This window comes from Puma concolor, chromosome E1, assembly GCF_028749965.1.
Source record: "Puma concolor isolate L17-30 chromosome E1, mPumCon1.1.hap2, whole genome shotgun sequence".
Classification (NCBI taxonomy): Eukaryota; Metazoa; Chordata; class Mammalia; order Carnivora; family Felidae; genus Puma; species Puma concolor.
Genome location: NC_141680.1, coordinates 57698760 through 57718294, shown reverse-complemented (window position 1 = coordinate 57718294; position 19535 = coordinate 57698760). Strand labels below are relative to the sequence as shown.

General features: G+C 58.6%; 1 protein-coding gene across 4 annotated transcripts; it reads left to right on the top strand.

Annotated features, from left to right (window-relative positions):
* The first annotated feature begins 956 nt into the window (after window positions 1–956).
* HID1 (HID1 domain containing) lies at window positions 957–19375 on the top strand. 4 transcript variants are annotated; one of them, XM_086687995.1, is made up of 19 exons: window positions 957–1140; window positions 6390–6539; window positions 7071–7241; window positions 7784–7894; window positions 8494–8600; window positions 8865–8981; window positions 10552–10774; window positions 10955–11011; window positions 11827–11967; window positions 12150–12240; window positions 12476–12627; window positions 12734–12812; window positions 14667–14831; window positions 16012–16239; window positions 16580–16686; window positions 17190–17270; window positions 17855–17946; window positions 18057–18215; window positions 18487–19375. In XM_086687995.1, exons 1-19 carry the CDS (start codon window positions 1075–1077, stop codon window positions 18548–18550), a joined length of 2361 nt encoding a protein of 786 aa, XP_086544121.1. In that variant the 5' UTR covers window positions 957–1074; the 3' UTR covers window positions 18551–19375. The 4 variants fall into 4 exon arrangements, with proteins under 4 accessions (XP_086544121.1, XP_086544120.1, XP_086544119.1 ...); XM_086687994.1 differs by having other exon boundaries at window positions 958–1140; window positions 7784–7897; XM_086687993.1 differs by having other exon boundaries at window positions 958–1140; window positions 7781–7894.
* The last annotated feature ends 160 nt before the right edge of the window (window positions 19376–19535 follow it).

Here is a 19535-nt window from a genome sequence, read left to right as displayed (position 1 = left end):
TGGTACCAGAGTTGGATTTGCTGTTTTGGTTTTGTTCTTTAGCAGTTGTGTGAGTTGTCATTACTTTGGGCAAGTAATGCAATTGCTTTGAACTTCAGTTTCCCCTCCTGTAAAATGGGGATAACACTTACCTCAGAGGTAGGTTTTTCTTGTGTTAGAGGCATCATCATCATTGATAATATTAATTTGCCTCTATCAAAGGCTCACTCAGCTGAACCATATTTACTTCTTTCCTCGTTTCTTTCCCAAGCCAATTGCTCATAAAGGGCAGGCCCCGTGACTTAAGCTCCCAATGTCCCTGTCCTTGGCACAGTGTTAGTAAATAATAGTCCCGCAACACATTTTGTTGAAAACAGATGGACCTCCAAGCATTCTCAGGGAAGGCAGGTGGCCAGAAAGGAGTTGTGGGACCTGGGGGACCCTCCCACTCTCATCAGGCCAGGGAGCTGCTTTTCTGGAGCCTGGGGCTTGTGGCTGGAAAAAAGGGGGGCTGTCTGGTGATGTGGGTTTGACAGGTCAAATAAAAGGGAACCAGGAAAGCAAATACCGAGGGGGGGAAAAAAAAGGAATGGGGAGAATCGGGATTGACAAGGAAGAAACTCAAAGGAGAGGGCTGCCTGGGAAAGTACGGGCCCAGAGTTGCGTGGGACCAGTGGTGAGGATGGGGGCAGGGAATGGGAGGCTGGGAGGGTTGCGGGCCCTGGCGGCCCAGTGGAAATGGGAGAGCTGGAATAGGGACAGCGCTCTGAAGCCGAAGGGAGGGCGCAGAGGTACGGGGTCCGGGGGAGCAGGACGCCTGGAGTGTGTGGCCACAGTGGATCCGAGGGGGAGACTCCCGGCGCACGCAGCGGGCGGGGCGGGGCGGGGCGCGGCAGGTGCGGGGGCGGAGCCACGTGAGGGCGGAGCCAAGTGGGGAGGAGCCTGGAGGGGGCGGGGCCGACGCCGGGCCCGCAGGCTGGGTGCGCCGCTCCTCTTCTGCGAGAGCAGCGGGGGCCGCGGAGCTGGAGCTGGAGCCGGAGCCCGGGCCGGGGCGGGAGTCGGGGCCGGGGCCGGGCCGGAGCGGGCTCCAGCGATATGGGGTCGGCCGACTCTAAGCTGAATTTCCGAAAGGCGGTGATCCAGCTCACCACCAAGACGCAGGTGCGACCGGGGCCCTGGCCTCCCCACCCACCTGCCGGGCTGGGGGCTGGGCAGGGCCGGGGGGCTGCGCGAACTTGGCTTGTCAGGAGATGGGGGACCGGCTGGCCTGCAGGGTGACGCTGAAGGCAGGGCCGGAGTGGGACCCTTGGCCTGTAGCCCAAGGCTTCATCCCCTAGCCCTAGTCCCTCACCGCCAGCCTCCTCTCCCGGGAATATCCCTCTATCCGCAGCCGCTGTTGCCACCTTAGGCTGACGTGTGCCTACTCCCAGAGCCGGCATCGCTGCTGTCCGCCACCTGTCCCGCCCCCTCCCCCCACCCCACCCCCGCTCCCGCCCCTCCAGCCTCGCGTCTCCAGCTTCCCCTCCTTCCCGCCCCCATCCACCCATCCACCTCCCTGCTCCCCTCCCTGCCCCTCGGTGCCCGAGGTTCCCAGACGCACAGACCCTGGCTGATTCAATGCAAACAAAGCCGGGCCGGCGCCTGCCGGGTCGGGGAAAACAGCTGGTGCGCGCTGGTAGCGGCCTCTCTGGGCCCAGGTCGATGTCCACAGCAAGGGAAGGCCCGGGTCTTCCTGAGAACGTGCAAAGAGTGGCGGGCAGCACTGCAGCCTAGCAAAGAGACCTGTTCCCAGGCCCATGAAGTCCGGTTTCCCAGCTGGGGATCACTGCTCCAGGGGGCTCCTCCTCTGAGGCCCAGCGGTGGGGATGGCTGTGTTTTCAGGTACCCTCTGTTCTCTGGGTCAGGGCTGACAACCCTCCAAGTTGTCTTTGACTGGCTGGTGTGGGGCCTGGGGATGTCTTTCAGCCTAGTCCATGCCTGCACACTCCCCTGAATTCGCAAGTGGCACAGGGATCACCTCCTTGCCCCCAACATATAGGACCTGGCCCCAGCAAGGCTGCTTCTCTGCCTACCCCTTCTCTCCTTACCCCTTGAACCAGGCTCCCCTGGCTACAGAGATGCCCAGCCTTGATTCCGCAGATCCCCCACATTCAAGGGAGTCAGGACTGCTGTCTGGGACTTTCCTCTTACCCTTACCCCCAAGGGCTCTCTCTTGCTCATGGCAGTTAGAGTGGGACTGAGGGAGCCATCTCCCCACAGCCAGCTGGTCACAGCTCCAGAGGCTGGGCCTCTCGTCTTATACTCTCTCATTCCCACGAGAGATAGGTCAGGTGCCTGGCAAATGCCCAGGGCCTCTGGAGAGTCCAGACCCAGCTAAGAGGCATTTGATAGAAAACAGATTTGCTTCTCAGCCACTTCCCTGATGGCTCCTGATTCATTCTAGCACTTGGCTTTTTGGGGATGGGGCTTCTAGGTCTATGGGTGGGAAGTGGGCCAGTCCCTCCGTGTGGGGCCACAGGGAGAGGAGGGAGGGAGGCAGACTCCCATGTTTACCTACCAGGGGAAGGAAACACCTTGTTGGAGGAATGAACTATGGGCTGTTGGCTCAGCAGGCAGGGTCCTTTGCCAGACCAGCAGGACTAGCTCAGCCAGGTCCCAAAGGATCTGGGTAGATTAGATTCCTACCTGCGCTAGCCCTCTCCCCAAAATACAGTGTGCCCATGGCTTTCCCGGCCCTGTTATGGAGCTGGCTGTGATGCTACTGTCCCGTTTCCCAGCTGAGGACAGTGAGTTGGCTTGGGTCAAGACTGGAGCCGGAGACCAGGTTGGGTCTCCCTCCAGAGACCAGTAGGGCCCTGCAGGTGGGAAGGGACCTGGGGTGGCCTGAGGGAGAGACCCTGAAGCCTCCGGTCCTGCAGAGTAACTTGGCTTGGGCAGCTGGGGAGTGAAGACCAGATCCCAGTTGGTTGTTCCAGACCTTGCCACTCAGAATCCCCAAGGAGACTCAGGCCAGTGGTCCACAGGGTGTCCTCTAGTCTCAGATCCTTAGAGGCTGTGCTGTGAACACAGATGTTTGTTCTGGGCCGCAGACAAACCGACCCAGCACCTTTTCCTGTGGCGTGGACGTGAGCCACCGCTGCTGGGCCTTCCCTGTCTTCCTGCACTGCATCCTGTTTTTTTCCTGCCCTGGGCTAGGCCCGACCCTGGTCCTGAGGCTTAGCAATTTGGGCTGTGTTTCCTGAACCTTCCCTAGGATGGGTGGGGCGCTAGAAGGAGGACCTTCCTGGACCCGGAACCCTCCCCTAGATCCTGCCTTTTTGGAGATTCTCTCTGTAGGCCAGGTGAAATCTGGTGGGTCCATGTTTACGTGTGTGCACATATATGTGCGTGTGAATCTGTGGTGACACGGTCCTCCAGGACAGGTCACCCTTAGCAGACTAGAGCACTTGTGGTCCTTCCTTCCCTCTCACCCCCAGCAAGTTGAAAAGATGTAGCTGGGCCCCTAAGCTGGTGGGGGGTCTGGCCTGAGCAGATGTTGGCAAAACCGGGCTAAGAATATCTGGTTTCCCACCAGGGTAGTTCAGTTCCTATGCCCTGGCAGCAAGAGCGTTCCTACCTCCAGCAAAAATACTCTTTTCAAAAAAGACTGGCTTGGACTCTAGAAGCTTCCGCGAGTTGTGCGGAGCCCAGCTCAGGTAACTGGGACCAGAGCTAGGCTGTGTTTCTCCCCTCAGAAGCCTGAGAGGCCCCAGTGACCCTGGCCAATACCCACAGCATCGGGCCAGCCTGGGGTAGCCAGGTGATGATGGTGACCGAGCTGAAGCCAGGTGATGGTGACCGAGCCGCAATGGGAGCCCGAGAGCTGGGACTCTCTTCTGCTTCTTGGTTGGACTAGCCTGGGGCCTCCTAAGTTTCCTTCTAAGTCTCTCTCCTCATTTTGAATTCAGTCCCTAGGTGATACTTGCCTGATGAACTGGGCCAGAGGTCAAGTCCACTGGTGCTCAGATGAGTTTCTGCCCCTTTAAGGGGGTAGTAACCACCTGGGTGGTGGGGAAAGTGTCAGAGATGGGGGCTTCCCAGAGGTGCTCCCAGGTTTTCTAGGATGTCCTTCCCCATCCCAATCCTGGTCACCCACACTGTGTGTGTGTGTGTGTGTGGGGGGGGGTGGGTTGTGGCATCCTGTGACTCCAGTGACTGTCAGAGGGCTGTCCTGGCTGAGGGCAGGAGGGCCAGCAAACCCCAGCCCCAGGGCCCCTCCTTTGGCCTTTGTTCTTCTCCCCAGCTAACTTGCTCTACCAGTTCTGAGACTGAGCAGGCCCTGGTACCAGGCCTGGCCTGAGGGCCATGGCCATGTGCTGTCCCCCAAGTGCTCTCCTGTAACTTGGAAGGTGGGGGGCGCTGCTTGGGGAGTGGGCCAGGGTACACTTGGACCTTGGTGAGGCTTTCTACCCCACCCGGAGCTTGGACAGCCCCACTGGTGCTCAGCCCTGCCCAGGGACTAGATTGAAGCGATCTCTAGGACTAATGATGGCCTTTCCCTGAACAAATATTGGCTGAACATCTGCCATATGCCCCAGTGCAGGGTCAAGGAAACAGGGCTGGTGGGCTAATGGGGCCTTGAGGCAGGTGCATTGAGACCCTGGAGTCAGGGCCTATGATGAGTGACTGAGGGTGGGGAGCAGGGTTCCAAGGTGGAAGCAATCCTGTCTGGATCTAGAGCTCTGGGAGAATTCTTGGAAGAAGGAGATTCAGAGGACGGAGTTATTTTTAAATGAGATAGATATATATATTTTTTGATGGTAAGAGTAATGCACACTGTGTGTGGATTTGTGTGGTAGCAGGGCATTCATCAGCGCTTTCAGAGAAGGGAGAAGGCTGGGTTGATGGAGCAACCAGGGTCTCTTGTGGGAGCTGCTGTTCAGAGGGTGCCTCGGACACCCTGGCCCTCAGCAGACGAACATTCAAAAGGAAAAAGTAGTGATGCGTGCGCTTGCCAAAAAATATCAGTTAAAAAATAAAAACCACCCAGAGAGTTAATCTCTGTGAACATTCTGTCATTTTCTTCTAGGCTTTTATTGCTGTATAATTTAGCAAAGATTGTGACCACCTTGCAGTTAGTTTTTACCTTATCTTTTCCACACGGTGTTGTACCTTGAGTGTTTTTCATTCATTAACACTCCTTGGGAACACGGTTCTGGTGGTTTGCATCATAACCTGTTATATGGAAGTGTCTTAACTTTTTGAGTGTTCCCTGATTGTTGGCTAGTTAGGTCGATTCCAACTTCTCACTGTTATCAACCATAGCACGTCAGGGAGCATCCTTATATGTGCACCTGTCTGATCATTTCTTTAGGGTTTCTAGAAGTGGAATTGATGATTCAAATTGGTGCCCTCTGTGAACTGCCTATGTGATTCAAAATGCACAACTGTGTTTAAGGTGTGTCACTTCCCTAGGACCGGTGGGACTTTGGAATGTGCTAGAAGGGTGGGCATGCGGGGAAGAGGGGACAGTCCGAGCAAAGGCAAAGAGAAGTTGTGACAGGGTTGTGTCATAGGGATAGGACATACTGGTGTGTGTGCGTCCGTGTACAATATGTGTGTGTGTGCATACGTGTGTAGATACGTGCACACACATGTGTGCACGCATGTAGGTATGTTAGGTCAGATCTTGGCTGACTGTCTGGCCCAGGTCTGGACTCAGTCCTGCAGGCAGTGGGGAGCCCTAAAGGTCTCTGTGGAGGGAACAGTGCCTCCGGTGCTGTGCTTTGAACATGGGTTGGGGGCAGTGTGGAGGCAGGATTGGGGAGATAAATTTGGAGGTGGGGCCCTGGCAAGAGTGGACTGAGCTGCGGTGCTGGCGGTGAGTGCTGAGAGGAGCAGGGGCAGTCAGAGAGCCATGCGGGTTGACTCCTTTAGACTTGGGTGCGCCGGGAGAGGGTGGAAGCCGGGACCGAGGGGAGACGGTGAGGCTGGGCTTAGGCGAAATGATCATCCATCGATCATCCATCGTCTTGCCTTCTTCCTTGGGGAGGGGCATGACCTGGGTCTGGTCCCCGGGCACTTGACCTAGCAGCTTGGCCTGGGGAGGTCCCCAGGTGGGGAGGCCCTCCCAGAGGAGGACAGTGAGTTTCCCTGTCCCTCAGGGACTGAGTTAGGCTTTGGCTGCCGAACTCAGTGCCCGGCTCACCTCTGGCATCCGCACCAAGTGTCTCCAGCCTGCCTGTGCCAGCCCGGGCTCGTGATGGCTGCAGCATGGCCCCCACATGGGAGGGCTCCTGGGCACCAGCAGGGATGGCACAAGGGGACCGTGGCTTCCTTGCTGGGGCTCCCTTGGCTACAGACTGGTCAAACCGTGGGCCTGTCGGCAAGGGATAGTGTAATCACTGTGGACACACCGGGTCCCCCCACAGCCTGTGGAAGCCACCGATGATGCCTTTTGGGACCAGTTCTGGGCGGACACAGCCACCTCGGTGCAGGATGTCTTTGCCCTGGTGCCAGCGGCAGAGATCCGGGCTGTGCGGGAGGAGTCACCCTCCAACCTGGCCACTCTGTGCTACAAGGTGAGCGCAAGGTACCCCGTCCCTCGCTGCCACTCCCTGCTGGGCCATTTCCCACCCTCCCAGGGGGGCGTGGAAGCTGGCCCAGCCCTGGGGACCGACAGAGCAGGTCCCCATGACATCCCGCCTGCCCAGGTCTGGGCAGTCTCAAGGTGGCACCCACCTGGACCCGCTGGCTGGGCTCTGGCAGGGAAGTGATCCTGGCACCCACTCCCTGTGAGGGCTTCCTCTGGCCCCCACCTTGCTGAGCACCTTCCCACACATCCGCTTATTCAACTCATCCTGTGTGGTGGACGCTGTTACTGTCACCATTTTACAGATGACGAGACAGATTCAGACAGGTGGTCACTTAGCAAGGTCTCAGCCAGTGAGCGGCAGGCTGGGCTCTCCAGTGAGGCTGCTCTCTGGGCCACTTCCCGTCCCCCTGGGCTGACTGAGCCAGTCTGCCTCTACCCCTCCAAAGCCTGGAGTGACCCCAAGTGTCAGAGCCCCACTCCCCACCCTTCTAGTGTACCTCTCTGCGTGTCCCCACAGGCCGTGGAGAAGCTGGTGCAGGGAGCGGAGAGCGGCTGCCATTCGGAGAAGGAGAAGCAGATCGTTCTGAACTGCAGCCGGCTTCTCACCCGTGTGCTGCCCTACATCTTTGAGGACCCTGACTGGAGGGGCTTCTTCTGGTCCACAGTGCCCGGGGCAGGGCGAGGAGGGGTCTGTGGGCCTGGCTGTGGGGCTGGGTGGGAGGTGATGGGGAGACAGGGAGAGAACCCATTTGGGGTTGGTCATATTCCTCCAAATCTCTTGTGGCGTTTGGGAAGTACGCGAGTAGGCGAGTAGGGGGTGCTACTGAGGAGGGGGCTTCTCCCACAGGGGTCTCTGCCCCTGCAGCTGGGCAGATGTGGGGCAGGGCAGCTGGGCACTTGCCCTCCCTGGCTGCCCCTTCCCGGGCCGAGGGCAGGACCCCAGTGATTCCCAGCAGGCCTGAGGCTCTAGAGTTTTAGGGACCTGGCCTGGCTCCTCCCAGTCAGTGGGGAGGGTTTTTCCTCCCAGGGTCCCAGCCCTGCTCCTGCTCTGGCCCCTTTCTGCCTAAGGAGGTTTGAGGTGATTGGGAATCTACTTCCTTTCTCTTCTGCCTCTATCTTCATCCCACTGCCCATGGGTGCCTGCCTGGGCCCAGATCCCAGCCGCCTTCTGGGGCCACCTCTCCTTGGCCAGCGACCACTGAGGGGACCTATATGTTATGTCCCTAGCAGGGAGAGGACGACGACGAGAATGCCCGGCCCTTGGCTGAGTCCTTGCTTCTGGCCATCGCTGACCTTCTCTTCTGCCCAGATTTCACCGTCCAGAGCCACCGCAGGAGCACTGTGGTGAGAGCCCCCCAGTCTTCCACCCCCCAGACCGGGGAGGGCTCTGGTCCTGGGTTGGGGCTGGTTGAAGTTCCCTGGGGCGGGACGCTGTGAGGGCAGGGGCTGCTCTGGGACAGCCGGGCAGGTCTGGGAAGGGCTGGTGGCTGGTACAGCTGGAGAGGAGCCAGCTGGTGCCTGGCCCTGCCCCCTGTATCCGGGAGGCTGGCACAAGCACCCATTGTCTTCGCCTAGGCAGTGGGTGGGGGGTGTGGGGCTTGGACGGAGGAGGTCTGGCCCTCTCACTTCCTGGGGGCCCATGGACTCGACCTTGAGTGTTCTCTGCCCCCCACCCCCACGCACCTCCAGGTGCACCCAATTCCGTTCCTTTCCCGCCCCCTCTCTCTCTCTCCCTGCCTCAAGCTAGACCGAGGAAGTAAAAGAACCAGAGGAGAAAAATGAGCTTTCAAGAACATTAATTTCTTCCCTTGTGCATTATCACCTGGGGCATTTTGAGGATCTGTCTTTAGGATAATATGAGGGTCTCTGCCCCCAGGGATGACAATGGGGGGTCTTGATCACTCACTCCCAGCCTGATCACTCTCTGACCGTGTCCCCAGGACTCGGCAGAGGATGTCCACTCCCTGGACAGCTGTGAATACATCTGGGAGGCTGGCGTGGGCTTTGCTCACTCTCCCCAGCCCAACTACATTCATGACATGAACCGGTGAGCTTTGGTTGGACCCGGAGCCCACGGTGTGGCTGGACCCCAGGCCTTCCCCCCACTCCCCGGCTCAGAGAGGGAACCACGCATGGGGTCTTTCAAGGAGACCCTGTCCACTTGGGACCCAACATCAATCTGATAGACATAAAGTGGGGTCATTGCTTTTCATGGACTTGAGCTGGGGCCGGGCAGGGTGGGCATGCCCTCCTACAGGAGAATTGCCATCCTCAGGTACTGAACCCCCTGCCGTAACCCCCCCTCCCTAAGGATGGAGCTATTGAAACTGCTGCTGACATGCTTCTCTGAGGCCATGTACCTGCCCCCAGCTCCGGACAGTGGCAGTACCAACCCGTGGGTGCAGTTCTTTTGTTCCACGGAGAACAGGTGAGGGGCCCCTGGCCTTTCCTTCCATTCTTCTGGTTCCAGGCAGCTGGGAGCGGAGGCTGCTCTCCAGCCCCGAGTCTTAGTTGAGGGGAGGTGCTGCCCCCTGGTGGTGATGGCTTGTAATGTACCGGCCACACGTTGTGCTCTCAAAGTCCAATGTCCCAACTGTGTGTGTGGGGGGGGGGGGGGGGGGCGGGGGGGAGGTTGGGGTAGGGGAATGGTGCCTGGGTCCTCCATCTAGAGCTGTGCTGTCCCGTAGAAATATAACGCCAACCGCATATGCAAGTCGAACATTTCCAGTGGTGACAGTAAAAGAATAAAAGAGAAACAGGTGGACTTAATTCTAATTTTTCATTTAGCCGAATATATCCGAAATACTACTACCATTGAGCATATAACCAGTGTGCAGAATTATTGAGCGGTTTTACATTCCCTTCATGCTAAGTTTTCAAAATCCGCCGTGTAGTTTATACTTACATCTGCATTCAGACCAGCCACGTTGTAAACTCTCAACGGCTACATGAGGCTTGTATCCAGCAGTGCCACTGAAGAGTGGCTGGGGAGAAGGCATCGTGAAATACCCCGAAGGATGGGGAAGTGGCCCACATGGGGGCGTCCCTGGGCTCTGGGGGCACATGGTGGGACTTAGCAGCTACACATGCTGTGCAGAGCTGTGCCCAGGGTGGTGCAGGCAGCTCAGGAGGCTCCCTGAGGGGACGCCCCCCACCCGGTGGGACCCCAGCCCGTTTTTTGAAGTCCCAAGGGAGGGTATCTGCCTCTCAAAGACCTGAGGGTCATTGTCAAGCCTGTAGATGGCGCAGTGCCAAGAATGGACCCTGATGTAAACTATGGGTTTGATGATGTGTCCACGTAGGTTCGGTGTGGCAAAGTGCCGCGTGCGGGAGGCTGTGCGTGTGTGGGTGCAGGGGGTACAGGGGAATCTCTGTTCCTTCCTTGTGATTTTTGCCGTGAACCTAAAACTGCTCTAAAAATAGTCTTACATTTAAAAAAAAATAGGCTTGGGGCGCCTGGGTGGCGCAGTCGGTTAAGCGTCCGACTTCAGCCAGGTCACGATCTCGCGGTCCATGAGTTCGAGCCCCGCGTCAGGCTCTGGGCTGATGGCTCAGAGCCTGGAGCCTGTTTCCGATTCTGTGTCTCCCTCTCTCTCTGCCCCTCCCCCGTTCATGCTCTGTCTCTCTCTGTCCCAAAAATAAATAAACGTTGAAAAAAAAAATTAAAAAAAAAAATAGGCTTTAGCCCTTGGGAGAAAAATCTAAGGGGTATCGACACGATTTCCCATATAACTGGCCATCCCACTCTTGGTAATAAATTCCTCTGCGCTTGGCCCAGCCTGGCCTGGGTTCTGGATGCAGGCAAGGACAAGGCGGGGTGTCTCTCTTAACTCAGGAGGGGATCAGCCTGGTTCTGTAATCTGGCTCCCAGCCTAGGGCGAGCGCCGGAACACTTGTGGAACGAGGGGTGGCCTGGCTGACCCTCCTGCGTGGCCACCTGGGAGGTGGACGAGGGCTGGTCTCGTGGTCTCCACAGCCTCGCCCCTCCTCTGCCGCAGACACGCCCTGCCCCTGTTTACTTCCCTCCTCAACACCGTGTGTGCCTATGACCCTGTGGGCTACGGGATCCCCTACAACCACCTGCTCTTCTCCGACTACCGGGAACCCCTGGTGGAGGAGGCTGCCCAGGTGCTCATTGTCACCTTGGACCATGACAGTGCCACCAGCGCCAGCCCCACCGTGGACGGCACCACGACGGGCACTGCCATGGATGACACGGACGTAAGGATGGGAGTGGGGGGAGGGCAGCTGGCCCTGCCAGGCTCGGGGCACTCTCTTTAGCAGAGCTGGGCAAGGGATACCAGGTGGGCACCTCGTGGTGAGCCTGGGGATGTCTGAGGGAGCCCTGGGGTAGGGGCAAGGGTGAAGCCACCCGCTTATCCCAGGCTCCACTCTTGGCAGCCTCCAGGACCTGAGAACCTGTTTGTGAACTACCTGTCCCGCATCCATCGTGAAGAGGTGAGTTGAACACTGCTCTTGCTCCGGTGGATTCTCAATGCCCACCCCCCACAGTGGTTATGGCCTTGCAGGGGGGCGAGGGGTTGGAGACGAGATGGGGTAGGGGGAGTCCTGACCCCTACAGGAAGGAACCAGGGTCCCTGTGGACTTGGCCACCCCCGGTGAAACCGTGATGGCAGGACTTCGAGGGTTTTGAGACGCAGAAAAGGGCTGATGGCCTCAACTGGGTAAGGACAACTGGGCAGGCTTCCAGGAGGAGGTGGCTCTGAGGTCAGGTTTTGGTCAGGGGAATGACAGTGGCCTTAGAGGCCAGGCAGACCTGAGTTCTTGTGTCCTGGGACCTTGGGGGAGGTTCTTGTGTTCCCAGAGCGCTGGCTTCTGCGGCTGTAACATGGAAACAGTAACTGCCCCCTTGCCTTGTTGAGAGGATTTCTTGTAGCAGGTGCTGAGTGAGTGACCGCTCTTTGAGAATAGTAGAGTGTGCCTCCAGTGTGACAGGGCGATGGGGAGGGGTGGGAGCATGGCATCGGTTAACACAGAGTCCAGTTCAGAGTGTGGGTGTGGGGGGTCACTAAGAGCAGCCTTGCTCGGGGACAGGGGAGCCTGTGGTCTGGGGGAGGGGCAGGAGTTCCCTCCGGACCTGCCCTGGACTCAGCTTCCTGAGGGGCCTGCATCAGGACAGCTATTGATGACAGAACCTGGGCCTTTCAGGCTCTAGAGGTGGGACCAGGCTCCGGGGGAATGAGGAGGCGTTTGTGGGGAAGCCGCAGCCACAGAGGGCTGGACTGGACAGGTCCCCGCTGTCCCCCACTCAGGACTTTCAGTTCATCCTCAAGGGCATAGCCCGGCTACTCTCCAACCCTCTGCTCCAGACCTATTTGCCCAACTCCACCAAGAAGATCCAGTTCCATCAGGAGCTGCTGGTCCTCTTCTGGAAGCTCTGTGACTTCAATAAGGTGGGCTGGCCTCGGGGACCTGGCCTGGCGGGCAGCGGTCTCCCCTGAGATGGGGAGCGGCCACTCTGGATAGCCCAGGGTTGGGGACAGTGTCTGGGGACACTCCCAGGATGGGGAGGGGGTGGGGCAGAGCCGTCTCCCCCCTGACCCTGCCCACCTGTCCCCCCCCCCCGCCCCCCCAGAAATTCCTCTTCTTTGTGCTGAAGAGCAGTGATGTGCTGGACATCCTGGTCCCCACCCTCTATTTCCTCAATGATGCCCGAGCGGATCAGTGTAAGGCTGGGGGCGGGCATGAGATCCCGGGGGGGGGGGGGGGGGGGGGAGGGGGCTTCCTTGTAGAGGGGGTGGGTCGGGCCGGTCTGTGCTGCCCCCGGGGAGCTCAGGCTTGGGGCTCTGACCTCCCAGAAGGGACTTCTTCCTGGGCTTCTGAGATGGGTCTCTGCCCCGGGCTCCCTTCCTCCCCTCCGCACCCTGTGTGGTGACTTACTCTCATTACCGCCTGCCGCAGCTCGGGTGGGCCTGATGCACATCGGAGTCTTCATCCTGTTGCTTCTGAGCGGCGAGCGGAACTTTGGGGTGCGGCTCAACAAGCCCTACTCAGTGCGCGTGCCCATGGACATCCCGGTCTTTACCGGTACTCACGCAGACCTGCTCATTGTGGTGAGGGGCCTCCCTCAGCCAGGGCCTGGGGACGGGGGGGATGTCCTTTTGGCCCAGTATGGAGGTGGAGGGGACCCCACGGCCACCCCTCTGCCTCCTCGTACAGGTATTCCACAAGATCATCACCAGCGGTCACCAGCGGCTGCAACCCCTCTTCGATTGCCTGCTCACCATCGTGGTCAACGGTAGGGGGGCTGGGAGCCCGCCTTCCCAGTGCTCACCACCAGGTGGCGCCAGGCCACGGGCTGACTGGCCGTGCCTCCCTGGCTCAAACCCCTCCCTTCCAATAGCAGTATGATGGTAGCTTCCTTTACACTGGTCAATTTTCTAGTAGCCACATTAAAAACAACAACAACAACAAACAACAACAACAACAACAAAACAGAAGCAGGTGACAATAATTTTATAATATATTTTATGTAATCCACTCTATCCAAAATACCATCATCTCAACATATAATTATACCCCATGCAAATTATTAGGATATACATTTCTTAATTTTTTAAATTTAATTATTTATATAAAAGTTTTAAAATGTTTATTTTTGAGAGAGAGAGAGAGAGAGAGAGAGAGAGACAGAGCGTGAGCAGGGGAATGGGCAGACAGAGAGGGAGACACAGAATCCAAAGCAGGCACCAGGCCCTGAGCTGTCAGCACAAAGCCTGATACGGCACTTGAACCCAACAAACTTGGGATCATGACCCGAGCTGAAGTCAGACATTTAACCAACTGAGCCACCCAAGCGCCCCTTAAATTTATTTATTTTTGAGAGAGAGAGAGAGAGGAAAAAAAAACAAACGAACGAGTGGGGGAGGGGCAGAGAGAGGAGGATAGAGAGAATCTGGAGCAGGCTTCGTGCTTTCAGCAATCTCACAAACCGTGAGATCATGACCTGAGCCGAACTAAAAAATCAGAGCCACGTAGGCGCCCCCCCCAATTATTGGGATATTTTATATTCTTTTTCACATCCAGTCTCCAAAATCTTGTGTATTTCACATGTGCAGCACATCTCGGTTAGAAGTAGCTTTGTTTCAAGTGTTTAAATGGCCACAAACAGCTTGTGGTGACTGTGCTGGACAGCACGGATTTGGACAGTGTGGTCTCAGGGTGCCAGGATGTGCCCCAGCCTCCCACAAGGACTGCAGACCCCTGTGTCCCAGGGGAGGGTCTCAGGCTGGCTGGCATGCCGGACCCAGGAAGCAGGCTGGCTGTGGGCTGAGGCAGGATGACTTATGTGCGGCTGACTTTTGGAGAGGACGTCTTGGGAGGGAGTGGATTGGACTCCAGAGTTGATGGGCCGGAGCTGGGCCCTGGAGGCCCCTAGGTGCACCCTGAGCTCTGGGGCCAGAACCGCACCTTCCCTTACTGGTTCACTCCCCGGCTCTGTCTCACACATTTTAACTGAGCACTGTCTAAGTGTAGCTGCTTCTGAGAAATGCATTTGTGAACAAGAAAGCCACCGTCCCTGCCCCAGCCTGGTGAGGGAGAAAGACACGAGACAAAGAAGCTCACAGATCGATATATGGCTTCATGCCATGCACAGCGCTTTATCTCTGACTCCCCCTCACACGCCCTGCAAAAAATAAGTTTCTAATTATGCGTGGAGTATCCGTTTCATATTCCAGAAAGACTCACGGATCCTGAGTTTGTATCCCTGCTCAATCATTTTATAACGGGGAACTTTGGGCAAGTTTACAAACCTCTCCGAGTCTGTATAAAAACAGGGATGGTTTCATCTGTGTCCGGACCCGCCTCCCCCCCCCCCCCCCGCCACCTTTCAGAGGTGTGGTGAGGAGTGGGCGAGAGGCCATGTGTGAGTGGCTCTGTGAACAGTAGGGCTGTCCCCCTGGAGTCCTGTAGAAGGCGTGGCCAGTGTGGCCTTGGCCTCTGAGGACTCGTTCTTCCTGGCTTTGTGGGGGGCTTTACAGGCAAGGGGCAGGCAGGGGTTTGAAGCAGGGGTTTGAAGTCCTGTTCAGGCTGGGGGTGTGCAGAGAGGGCTGGCGGGGGCCCCAGGAGTGAGCCGGCTCCTCCCCTGCAGTGTCCCCCTACCTCAAGAGCCTGTCCATGGTAGCTGCCAATAAGCTCCTGCACCTGCTGGAGGCCTTCTCCACCACCTGGTTCCTCTTCTCTGCTGCCCAGAACCACCACCTGGTCTTCTTCCTCCTGGAGGCCTTCAACAACATCATCCAGTACCAGTTTGATGGTGAGGCAGCAGCCCGAGCCCCTGGCCTGGATGGGAATCAGGGCGGGCAGTGCGCAAGGACACCTTCCCATCTAAGGAGGACACAGCTCCCTGTCCCGCCGCCCCCAGTCCATGCAACATGCATTTATTAAGCACCTGCTGTATACCAAGCTCAGTGCTGGGTGGAGGGGATACGGTGGAGAGCAAAGCAGAATGCTTCCTCCCCTATGGAGCTCCCAGCTGGGGATGGAGGCACGGAGGGAGGCTTCAAGTGGACGGTCACCCAAACAGGTCACCTTAAATCTGATGAAAGGGAAGTTCGGAGTGGCGCCGGCCCTGTGAATGTTGTAAATGCCAGGCTGCCTGTTGTAAATTCGGGCCTGGCCACTTGTTAGCTCTGTGACTGTGGGCACATAACCTCTCTGAGCTTTAGTTTCTTTGGCTATAAGACAGTCATAACGATAGTACTAAGAGTCCTTATCTCTGAGGGTGTTGGGAAGAATAAATAATACCCCACAAGAAGCATTTAGCAGAGTGTCTGGCGACTTCAATATTAGTGGTTATTATTGTTTCCAAAAGGAATATTTGCACTGATCGTGAGGGAGGAATGGGGGTGGGGGAGGGTAGAAAAGCATCGTGTGGGGTGGCAGCATATGCAAAGGCCCTGGGGTGAGATGCTGAACTGAAAGCAGAACAGTGTGGTGAGAGGCAGGACTAGAGAGCTGGATGGGGCATTGAAGGCCCAGAGCCGAGGGGATTCAGTGTGGGCAGCAGAGCACAGGCCCAGGCCATATTGTCCTTATTGTCCTTCCTTCCTGGTGACCTGGCTTAGGGACGTGGTCAAAATATTGAACAGCTGGCTTGGTGTGGACACTGACATGCTGGGCCTGCCCCACTTTGCCAGTGTTACCCTTTAGTGTGCTGGGCCGTGAGGGGGTCTGGAAGGGACTGGGGAGGGGCACGGGGGGAGCTCATCCCAGAAGCTCTTCTCCAACAATGTGACATCTCGGTATAGCCACTGCCACCCCCACTGCCGGGTGCCAGTCCTTCTGCAGCTCCGTCTCTTGGGCGCCCTGTACCCTCTCCTACCTCTGGGGTCAGACGCCCTCCTGTCCTCCAGACTCCCCCTCCCAGAAACCTGCCCGGCTGGAGGGGGAGGCGAGGGGGCCTCCCCGAGGTGAGGCGTGCTCCCTCTCTACAGGAAACTCCAACCTGGTCTACGCCATCATCCGAAAGCGCAGCGTCTTCCACCAGCTGGCCAACCTGCCCACCGACCCGCCTGCCATCCACAAGGCCTTGCAACGGCGCCGACGGACGGCTGAGCCCTTGTCCCGAACCGGCTCACAAGAGGGCGCCTCCATGGAGGGCTCCCGCCCTGCCGCCCCCGCCGAGCCCGGCACTCTCAAGACCAGCCTGGTGGCCACCCCAGGTCTGGCCCTGGCGGGTGGCAGGGGGGTGTGGGTGCCTGAGTGGTTGGGGGACAGACAGGGTCTCTGGGATGTCATGCAATCTCTGGCAAAGGGCATGGCCTGTGTTGGGAAGCTGAGGGTACGGGAATGGCCGCAGGGGTGGGGGTGAGGATATTGGGAGGCAGAGGAGGACTAGCTTGGTTGGGGGGGCGGGACTGTGCCTCAGAACTGGGTGTGCGGGGGTCAGGCATGGCATCGCTAAAGTGGGGGAAAGAGGGGGCCTTGCGAGGCCCAGCGCAGATGCTTCCTCGGAGGGGCCCCACAGCAGGTGTCCTCACACCCACCTGCCCCCACCCCCAGGCATTGACAAGCTGACGGAGAAGTCCCAGGTGTCAGAGGATGGCACCTTGCGATCCCTGGAGCCCACGTCCCAGCAGAGCTCGGCGGATGGCAGTCCCACTGCAGAGGTGGGTGACGGGGACTCCCACAGTGGGGTGAGGTTGGGACTTCCCTTTCTCCCCAGCCTCTGCGGTGGGGGCCGGGCCAGGGTGCTCTGGGATTACCTGCAACAGAGGGCAGAAACCCAGTGCCCAGGGCATCTGGGGACTCGGGGTGCTTTCACAGACCTCTCCCTTGTTTACTGGTCCCAGGCTTTAGCCCTTGGCCTTCAGACTCCTCATCCATCAATCTTATCTGAGCTGAGCTGGCCTTTACCCGACCAGCCCAGTCAGCCCCTAGCCTGAAACCTGTCATCAGGCTGGGCTGGGTCGGGCAGGGCCTGAAGCCCAGGGCAAAGGATACTGGGTTGGGCTGTCCCCACCGTTTGGAGTGAGCCCCCCGCCAAGGGGGCCAGTGTCATTGCCTCCTAGATTCCAGGCTATGGGAGGGCCTGGGAAGAAGGGCTTTCCCTCTGTCCTCGCCCCATGCCTGCTCCCTGTACCCCTCACTCCTGTCCCTTCCCTGGGTGCAGGAGCCCGGCCAGGCATGGCGGGAGCAGCGGCGACTGTCCAGCGCGTCAGCCAGTGGGCAGTGGAGCCCAACATCGGAGTGGGTGAGGGTTTGGGCAGGTGGCTCTGAGGGGGCGGGGTGGGGGCTCTTGGCCCTACGAACAGCTCAGTGAAGGCTCGGAGGGGAATGTGTCCAAATCCAAGAACGAGCCTGGGAGCCAGGCTCCAGATCACTCCTTCCGGCTGGGTGACCTTGGACTCTCTGGCTGGGTTGCTTCCTCTGTCTACGTTGTTCCGGAATATGCTGCAGGGTTGAACTCCAGTTGCCCACAGCGCTGGCTTCCTTACTAAGCTTTCCTTTCCAGCTTCCTTCCCCAGTTCACTTGTCCACTCCCTTGTGTGTGTCCTGTGATCACTACTAATTGTGCTTCAGTGGGGATAAACGTCCTACTTGGTCATGTCATTGCGAGGATCCAAGGGGACAGCTTTTGGCACGTAGTTTATGCTCGATGACAGGCCACAGCTCTTGCCAGTGTTCATGGGCCCTGCCCTGGGCCAGGCCCTTGTTGTGGTGAGCGGGGACCCTTTCTGCCCCGGGGAGCCCGTGCTTCTGGGTCAGGGGTCAGGCCTATCCCCTCGCCGGTGGGGGCTGCTCTTCCAGCCCCAGGAACCCCCGTCCCTCCCCCAGGTTCTCTCGTGGAAGTCCAAGCTGCCACTGCAGACAATCATGAGGCTGCTTCAGGTGCTGGTTCCCCAGGTGGAGAAGATCTGCATTGACAAGTGAGGCCTGGGCTGGGTGTGACCGGGAGCATGGCTCCCATGCTCCCCTCGATTTTCAGGGTGGGTTTCCCCATGTGGGCACGTTGGAAACCATCTCCTCTTCCTGGCAGGGGCCTGACGGACGAGTCAGAGATCCTGAGGTTCCTGCAGCACGGCACCCTGGTGGGGCTGCTGCCCGTGCCCCACCCCATCCTCATCCGCAAGTACCAGGCCAATTCGGGCACGGCCATGTGGTTCCGCACCTACATGTGGGGCGTCATCTACCTGAGGTGGGTCTGCCTGGTGGGGGTGGGGGGGCGGCGGGGACTCAGCGGGGGCCTCCGCTCTGGGTCCCGGCATGGCAGTAGGCTTAATGTCAGGACGGTCAACCAGGAGGGTTTCGTCTAGTCGAGGGTGGGCTCCCACTGCCTAGGGTGGGACAGCAGGGTGGAAGGGGTTTGGGCTGTACCACGTCCTAGCTCCTCCCCAGTCTTTCCTGCAAGGCCTCCCAGCAGCCTCCCCCCCCCCCCCCCCCGTGGTGACAGCCGACTCCCTCTGCAGGAATGTGGACCCACCTGTCTGGTACGACACGGATGTGAAGCTGTTTGAGATCCAGCGGGTGTGAGGCTGGGACCTGGGGAGGGTGGGGGCCCTGGCCCCTTGATGCTCCCCTGACTCCGTGTTCTGGGCTTTAAATGACCACAATCAGAGCCGGGGCTGACAGAGTGGCTGAGTCCTGGGGGGCAGGCTCTAAAGGCCCCTTGTAGCTGGGATGGTGGGGACAGGCTGTGATCAAACCCCTTTCCCTGCCCTCCCCCTCCCCAGAGGGGCATCTGGGTGGCTGTGGACTCACAGGAGCCTCCTGTCCCCAGGGCTTCAGGCCCTGGCCAGAGCCCCCGCCTCACTCTGGCTCCCCCTCAAGACCCCTTTTCTGTGCTACCCACCCCCAGGGGCCACGGTGCCCTAATGGGCTGCCCTACAGGGAGCTGTGAGCTGTCCCTTAAGGCACCTGGCAGGTGCCTTTCCAAGCCTCCTAACCTGGAACCACCTGGTCCAGGACCAGGCTTGCTGCTGGGGCCCAAAGGAGGAAGGACAGTGTCCGGGTCACTTGAGGAGGAGACCAGGGGCTACTAGACTGCAGAAGCCAGACTGGGGGACCTCCTGCATTTTAGGGGTTTGGAGTGGGGTGTTGAGGGTCTCCTGCTATATTCTCTCTGGTCAATGGATGTAGCCTGACTCTCTTATCCAGTAGGGGCAGAGAAGGGTGGGGAGGGAACCATTCGATCCTCCCTGCCCCCACCCGCTGCCTGGATGACTGGGGGGCGGAGGGGGCAGGATGCCACCCCTCCACCCTCCAGCTCTGGCCTCTGGATCTCCCTCACCCTATTTGTGTCAGTACAATCTTTGCTGTGTACAATCGGCCTCTTTACACAATAAACCGTCCTCTCCATGTCCTGGCTCTTTTTGCTTGGAGGGGAGGGGCTTGGGCCGTGGCTCTTGTCTTCAGGGGAGCTGGGGACTCTGTCTCCCAAAGTCAGTCCCCAGAGGGCCCTCAGCATATTCCTGGGAACCAGCATTTATCATTTTCTCGGGTGGGGAAATGGAGGCTT